The following is an 8,455-nucleotide window of genomic DNA, read 5'->3' as shown; positions in this document are numbered from 1 at the left end:
TATATATATATATATATATATATATATATATATATATATATATATATATATATATATATATATATATATATATATATATATATATATATATATATATATATATATATATATACCATTGGTCGAATTATCACACCAACACGCGATCATGCACGAGTATTATGCTAGTTTATGTGATAAAAACAATGAAATTCCTAAGTAATTTCAAGAATCAATTAAAACAAGTGAGAGTCCAAAGACAAAAGTTACAAGTATTAATGAAATTAAATTTTATGCACCATGTGAATTTCTACACATACATATCCTTATCAAGCATGATCAATATTAATCTACAATTAGAAGAGACTTATTATAATGGCAACAATAATGAGTCCCACAAGTATACTTTTAATCACATTTTGGAAAAGAATCATCAATGAGTGGTTGGTGAGCTTGGGTAGCCATGGCCAATTCAAATTGCTTTAAAGTAATTGGATTTAAAGAAAGTAATTCAGGTGGCTTAAGATTGTCCCAACCCTTAACATTATTCGTGGTTGTTGAGCCATCAAGTCCAATATGTGTTACATGCTTCACATCTGTTGGATACCCAATTTCCATGTCTTGTTCTATCTCTTCAATGTGTTCTTTGTAAACTATATCAATTCAAAAGAGAATATTCAAAATGTGTTACAAATTTAATATGAAGAGTTATAGCAACATAACACATACATGCGATGATAGCCGAATAATATTGTAAAAAATTTAGAGTGCATTTTGCTATTTTAGTTATAGTTTGATAAAATACTCATTCTAAAAAAATAAGGGTCTATATTAGCAAAATCATATAATAATAATAATAATAATAATAATAATAATAATAATAATAATAATAATAATAATAATTATAATAATAATAATAATAAATAATTGTTCGTCTAATATGGTTTTTTTAACGGAGGGGTATAGACCTATGATTTATCATATTCAAATTTAAGACTTATGGTTTATTATAAATTTAAGTCAAGTTAGACTTTTCTTTAAATAAAAAAGATTTAGGTTTTTTATAAGTATCTCTAGTTAAAAAGATTAGACTATGTCATATAATTTATTTTTTAAATCTATCAGATTGATGATTTAAATAAATCTGAATATTTTTTTATTATATTATATTCAGTAAATTAAATTAAAATAAAAAATAGAGCTTAGATATCTTAAAGAATTTATGAAAATAATTTTTAAAAAATCTTATAAATAATGTTAAAATTGTTTTATAAATTTTCTTAAAAAAATAATTTCAAAAAACTTGTATTATTAGTTATGCTAAGATAAGTTAATGTAAATATTTAATCTCTTAATATTTTAATTTATTAGTCTATTTAAATATTAATTAAATTATTTATTTATATATATTTAAATAAAATAAATTTTTAAATAGAAGCCAAACAAAAAAAATTCAAAAAGTGCAATCTTCAACCTAAAACTAAGTTTATATAGAATAAAAATAAAATTAAACTTAAACTATGACAACTTACTAAAATGTCAAGGCATACCATTGAAAACATATTTGACACATCTTTTAATTAGGGGTGATAAACTAACATATTATTTCTGTTTGGACCCGTTTTGCAAAAATTTGTAAAATAAATTATATATTTTAAGTAAAAAAATGCAAAAATTTATGTAAATATTCGTGTCCGCAAAAATTTGCGAAGATAACGTGGCTGGGCGGGACGAAACCTGCACTAAAATGCGGGAAAAAACGGGAATGTTCAACGGATCGGACCCATTTTATGACCCCTACTTCTAATAATAATAATAATAATATGAAATTGATATATATATATATATATATATATATATATATATATATATATATATATATATATTACAGAAAGTATTTGAAGAAATTAAAAAAAAAATCCAACTACAAACAAAAACATAATCTTTCTAATTCCAACGACAAAAAAATTGCAAATAAAATAAAGTAGAAGTTGTTATAAACTCACAAAATAATTGAGAAAAACTCTTGATACCCTTGATCAATCTCTGTAAGCCAGCAGCTACATGAGCCTTTGGAAGAACAAAAAATCCAGAAGATCTCTTTTTCTCCATTTTAGTTGCAACTATTTGTCCTTCTTGTCTTCCTTGCAAAAATAATAATAACAACAATTCAAGTTTACACATTTAGAACTCCAAACACCTAAGAAAAGAAAAATGAAAGAATAAAGAAAAAGAGAGATACTTGAAACAATGGAGTCTTTTGAATATTCTTTTGATTCTTTGGATTCACCTAACTCCACACTTGAATGTGAAGCACACCTCAAAGAGAAAGGAAGAACAACAAATCTTTCCATATAAGTTCTCATAATTTCTTATAAATCCCAAATATTTGTTTGTATAGTAGAAAATTCTTATGCTAGTTTGAGAGAGAATAGAATAATATCCTAGCTATGATTAATGAATAGAGAACCTACAGTTGGTGTTATTATATTTAGGTTCCTATTTGTCTTTGTAAGCAAGCTAGAATGATTAATGTGGGGAATTAATAAATTATTTTTAATCCATGTTTGGTATGTGAGATATAAAGTTTAAATTAAATTATAGTGGAGTGGGTATATGTCATTAGTGTAAGAGTTGTTAGTTGGTTAAACTGTGCTACTCAACTTGCTTTAGAGCTTTTGAATACTAAACCAAAATTGTTTTAACAATAATTAAATATAGATAATTTAATTTATATATATTATTTAATATAAATGTTTATTACTTTGTTAACTAATTATATATAATAGATAAATAAAATAAAATAATTTGATCTTTATTATAATTTTTCTAAAATTATTAGTTGTGTTTTAATTTGTTTACACTGACAATTTTTATTCTTATGGTTTATTAATATCAAGCTCTAATTATGATTGAGTTTTAAATTTATTTTTATTTTTATATAATTTCTCAAATAATAATATTAATGCCTATTTTAATAGTGGGCTCCTCCTTACTTGAATCACTTGTGTATTAAGGTATTCTTTTTGCAGACTTTTCACTTTACATCATAATAAAGTTTTTGTTTTTCTCATTTTATAAGTTTTGTTGGAACTTACTTCATTAGGTAACAATTTGAGCCAATGATTGAGTCTTACTTGTATATAAACAACACATGTGGTAGAGTGAATCTCAAGGAAATTCCGCAAATAATAGTCAAGCACGTGACCAAGGTATTTGTTATTGTCACCTCCTTTATGGTTTGGTAAAATATGTATATGTGTATTTGATTATTTATTTATTTAAATTAAATTTTAACAATTTGTAACCGATATAATTAGTTTTATGGTAGTATACCTTCAAATTTCAAGTGAAAAAAATAAATAATTAGGTATAATTAGTCATCAAGTCCTTTAACTTAATTTAATTTTTCACTTAATTTTTTAATTAAAAAATGTTATAAGTTAGTCTCTTAATTTCACTTCCGTTATTCTATTTAGTCTCTTTCATTAATTTATGAAAAAAACGTTAAATTTTTATGACGTAGCGTGACAACAAGACCATTGATACAAATCTAAGTCAGTATATGTAATTAAAAATGATACACATGTATAAATTGCAAAAACAATATCCTCGCAATTTAAATCGTGTATCAAATTTTAACTATATATTCTGACTCAGATTTGTACCAATGACCTTGTTGTCACGTCACGTCACGTCACTTGAACTTAATATATTTTTTTTGTTAAAAGTTGACGAAAAGGATCAAATAAGATAACAAAAGTGAAGTTAAGAGACTAACTTGTTATGTTTTTCAGTTAAATGACTAAAGCAGAACATTAAATAAAGTTAAGGGACTAAAACATGTATTAAGCCAAATAGTTATACTTTTGGTACGGTTAGTTTTTCAAACTTGTTCGCGGATCCGTTTGTTAATGAGTTATATCTTAGAACCATTAAAGTTTTGTTAATTATAAATATGATCTTCTATTATTTGTTGTTAACATAAGTCTTTTTTTAATAAATGTCAATATATATTAAATAGCAAAGGTGTTACGATAAGAAAATTGGGGCACAAATAAACCCCAACAAAACTAAGAGAGCCTAAAGAAATGTATATCTAACATTTTCTTTACAAAATTTCCTTTAATATCTAGAAGGTGTATAAAGTAGAAATTCTAAGGAGAACAAATAGTAGAAATGTTTAGGTTTTGACATCCTTTTCGGGTTACTAAATGGATTTGGGAAACAATTTAAACACTTTGGATTTGTGTGATCCTTGTATTAAGAATCAGAGAGATTTAGAAACACTTAAGAAGGGGGAGGTAGAAAATAGGGTTTAGTTTCAAAACTTTAACATGTATTGTCTTGTAACTCATATTGTAATCTCTTATGACAACTTTTTGAAGTATAATGAATAAGTGAATTGATGTACTCCCTAACGTAGATCGATTTGATCATATTGGGTAAACAATTTATTTATGTTCTCGTCTTTTTTTAGTTGCTTAAATCTCTTTTGTTGATTGCCATTATTCTTTGTCCCACATTTCAAAGTACGGGTGTTTAAAAATCATTTGTACTTATTTTCTCAACAAGCATTGCCTACTGTGGAAAAAAATGGGTTAAATTTATAAGTGAGCATGGGCTCCAAATGAGACATTGAGAAGTTTTCTAGAGACAACAACTTTAGACTATGGAAGGTGAATACAAAAGCAATACTAATTCAACAAAGGTGTGTAGAAGCATTGAAAGGAGAAACATTGATGCCTACAAGCCTAAAACAAGTTGAGAAGACCGAGATGCTAGATAAGACTAGAAGTTTCATTATCTTGTGCCTTAGAGATAAGGTGTCAAGGGAAGTCGCGAGGGAGAAGATCATGGTTGTGATGTGGGTCAAGTTTGAATCATTATATATGACTAAGTCATTAGCTCATAGATTGTGTCTGAAATAATAATTGTATTCTTTATCTATGATGGAGAATAAATTTATTGTAGAACATATGGAAAAATTCACAAGATTGTTGATGTTTTTCAAAATATTGAAGTAAAATATGAAGATGAGGACAAGGATATACTCTTGTTAAACTCATTACCCATATCTTTTAAACACTTTAAGGATGTCATACTTTTGGTAAGGAGGGTACTATCACTATGGGTAATGAACTTAACAAGAGTTTATCCTTGTCCACATCTTCATATTTTACTTCAACCATCAACAATCTTGTGAATTTTTCCATATGTTCTATAATAAATTTATTCTCCACCATAGATAAAGAATACAATTATTATTTCAGACACAACCTATGAGCTAATGACTTGGTCATATATGATGATTAAAACTTGACCTACATTACAACCATAAAGTGTAAGGATGTCATACTATGGATGAAGTCCAGACAACTTTAAGATCAAAGAAGTTATTATCAAAGTTGAAAGTTTTAAAGGTTAACGATAGTGGTGAAGGCTTAAGTGCCTTAAGAGGAAGGTGTGAGAATGGAGGAAACCAAAAAGGAAAAAGAGCCAAGTCAAAGTATAAATCTAAATTTTTTGATTAATCAAACTTTAAATGTGTTACTTGTCACAAAATTTGTCACTTCAAAAAGGATTGTCTTGAAAGAGAGAATTGGGATGATTATGTTCAGATTATGATTTCCTTCGACGAAGATCATTATAAAAGTGATGGAGCACTAGTATAAAAAGTTTAGAAAAAGAGAAAAGTCGGGTTATGGGCTCATGTTATTCTTATCACATGTGTCTAAGTAAAGAATAAATTCGTTTGGCTTGGAAACCATAAAGCGTGAAAAGTTCATGGTTTTGATACAATCAGATGAAAAATGTTCGATGAATGTGAACTCCTTCTATGCAATGTGAGATAACTTCTCGAACTTAAGACAACTTTATTCTCCATAAGCATATTTATGATCTAGGTTACTACACTAGAATGAATATGGGGTGTTGAAAATTTTGCATGATACATTTATAATAGCTAAAGGGTCCAAAATATGTGGGTTGTATATTTTGGTTGGTTCCACTATTATTAGTTGTGCATCAGTCGCTAGTTAAGACCTTCTTGATAAATCAAAGTTGTGGCATTTGAGATTACAACATGTTAGTGAAAGAGGTTTAGTTAAACTTATTAAACAAGGTTTGTTAGTGAGTGAGAAGTTAAATAAACTAAAATTTTGTGATAATTGAATTCTAGGAAAGCAACAGAGGATGAAGTTTGGGAGTGGTGTGCATAACTTTAGTAGACCTTTTGAGTATGTTCACTCAAATCTATGAGATCCAACAAGGGTGACAACTCATAGGGATGGATTATATTTCATATCTATTATTGATATTTTCTCTAGAAGAATTATTGGTCTAAAGTTCTAAAAAGTAAAAATAACACCTTTGAAAATTTTAATGAACGATATACTATTATAGTAAATCATTTGGAAACTAAACTTAATGTATTAAGAACTAACAATACTTCAGAGTTTGTTTTAGAGCAACTTAATGAGTTTTGGCACACCTCAACAAAATGGTTTAGTATAACACATGAATAGAATCATTTTAGAGGGAGTGAGGTTCATGTTGTTGGGAGATGGGTTACCAAAGAGTTTCTAGGATGAAGTTGTTTCTACAATAACTTTCTTGATTGACAGATGTCCATCCACAAATATAAACTTCAAGACATCTATGAAAGTTTGGAGTGGGAAAAATGAAAACAACTAAAATTTGAGAATTTTTGAAGCTTTGGCATTTGCTCATATCAAACACGGCAAACTTGATGCTAGGGCTATGAAGTGTGTCTTCATTGATTATTGTGCAGGAGTGAAAGGCTACAAACGGTGAAAGATGGATCATGGAGGATAAAAAATTATCATAACCAAGGATGTTACACAATTTTAATGAGACCTATATTGGGATGAAGTGAAGAGACATGGAGGTTAAAGAATAAAAAACTATGGTAGAAAAAATCTTAGTTTGAGGAGGAGGGTTCTATTATTGAGATTAGACACGAGGAGGTAGTTAAGACTGTAAAGACAAAGAGTCAGACAACATACGATCGCAAGTTTCGATGATGACAAAAGACCATCATGCACGTCTACAAACAAATGAAACACATCATCCACCATATCCTTTTCTACGCTTGTCTAAATCTATTATAATGACCAAAAAACATATGTGGACAAAGTGTAATCATGACGAAATGCATGAAAATCACAAAACACAGTCTTATGCAGATTTGAAGGCTTTGAGTCGACCATAGGGGTCAGCTCAAAGCTCACGGGTCAGCGCGAAGCTCAGCCCAACTGAAGATGGTCAGCGCATGATGCCTTGCGTCGACCATAAGGGTCGGCGCATACCTCACGGGTCAGCGCAAAACTCCTTTGAGTCGACCACAAGTCAGCGCTTAGCATAATGATGCTATCCTGGCTCAGCGCATGGAACAATGGGTCGACCATAGGGGTCGGCGCATCACTCACGGCTCAGCGCACGCCGACCTATGGTCGACCGCTCGCGCGTAAACTCAGTTTTCTGAGTTATTTTCCATGTTTGAAATTCTGTTATTTTTAATTGGTTTTGTCTGTTACTATATATAGAAGTTAAAACACTTTTATTAACTAACATTTGCTAATTGAGTTCAAGTGTTCAAGGAAACAAGAAAGTGTGAAAAAGGTGTCCAAGACTCATCATCTTCATCTTCAACATTTCACAACTCATCATCTGCAAACAATTACTTTTGATGTGGTTCGTGATCGAGCAAAGGTGATAAGGTTCGAAGCTGTGATCGAAGAATCCAGTTCGGGTTGATTCTTGTGGCAGGTTCTTTCTTGAATAAAACCGTTAGGGTTTTGTCCTCCAATACGGGTTTGTATTTGGGGGTTTTTGGACGAATCGTTCTTCAATATTCAGCCGAGCGAAGGTGATTGGGAAGAGGAAAGTCTTCATCAGTCTAGTAGCGGATTCGGTGGCATTGAAGTGAAGGATTCGGGTTCGACTCGTTGTGTTTGAGATCAGCCGGGCCGAGGGTTTGAAGAACGGAAGATTCTTCAACAAAGGGGCTGGAATCGGAGGTCTAACATCAACGATCGAAGGTCTTGATTCATCTTGAATCAAGGAGCAAGGATAAGAAGCATCATTCAACACATTGGAAGTTCTGTTGTTTACATGCTTTGCAATCCTTGTATAAACGATTAAATTTCACAGGTGATATATAATTAGTCATCTCAATTCTATTTTTAGAATTGAGGGCAGACGTACCCCGAAGCGAGGACGGCGGGGGAACTGCCTCATCAAATCTCGGTCTTCTTTAATTTTCTGCATAATCTGTTTTTTCAGCTTAAAAATTAAGTGATTTTAGTTTAAGCAATTTTACCAAACGTTGATATAAGTTGAGTAAGAGATTAAAACTGTTGTTTGAATACAAAGTACAATAGTGTATTGTACTAGATAAATTTGAATTACTTACTCAACTCAAATATCTCTTGGTGTGTATGCACACCAAGTGTTT

The 8,455-nt window shown here is 29.7% G+C and overlaps 1 protein-coding gene across 1 annotated transcript; it reads right to left on the bottom strand.

The window, feature by feature from the left end:
• Positions 1–238: 238 nt before the first annotated feature.
• Positions 239–2,490, bottom strand: LOC127128345 (CRIB domain-containing protein RIC4). Its single transcript, XM_051057598.1, has 3 exons — positions 2,219–2,490; positions 1,983–2,120; positions 239–629 (listed from the first exon to the last, which is right to left on the bottom strand). The coding sequence occupies exons 1-3, from the start codon at positions 2,340–2,342 to the stop codon at positions 385–387; spliced, it is 507 nt and encodes a 168-aa protein (XP_050913555.1). The 5' UTR covers positions 2,343–2,490; the 3' UTR covers positions 239–384.
• Between the last annotated feature and the right edge of the window lie 5,965 nt (positions 2,491–8,455).

Source organism: Lathyrus oleraceus, chromosome 3 (assembly GCF_024323335.1).
Source record: "Lathyrus oleraceus cultivar Zhongwan6 chromosome 3, CAAS_Psat_ZW6_1.0, whole genome shotgun sequence".
Taxonomy (NCBI): domain Eukaryota; kingdom Viridiplantae; phylum Streptophyta; class Magnoliopsida; order Fabales; family Fabaceae; genus Lathyrus; species Lathyrus oleraceus.
Note: the sequence above shows the minus strand (reverse complement) of the source record. Positions and strands in the feature narration are given on the sequence as shown.

Coding starts and splice junctions, on each gene's coding strand:
- LOC127128345 (XM_051057598.1), bottom strand. CDS start 2,342: ATGAGAACTTATATGGAAAGATTTGTTGTTCTTCCTTTCTCTTTGAGG. Junction 2,121..2,218: donor AAAAGACTCCATTGTTTCAA/GTATCTCTCTTT, acceptor TATTTTTGCAAG/GAAGACAAGAAGGACAAATA. Junction 630..1,982: donor GAGTTTTTCTCAATTATTTT/GTGAGTTTATAA, acceptor GAATTGATATAG/TTTACAAAGAACACATTGAA.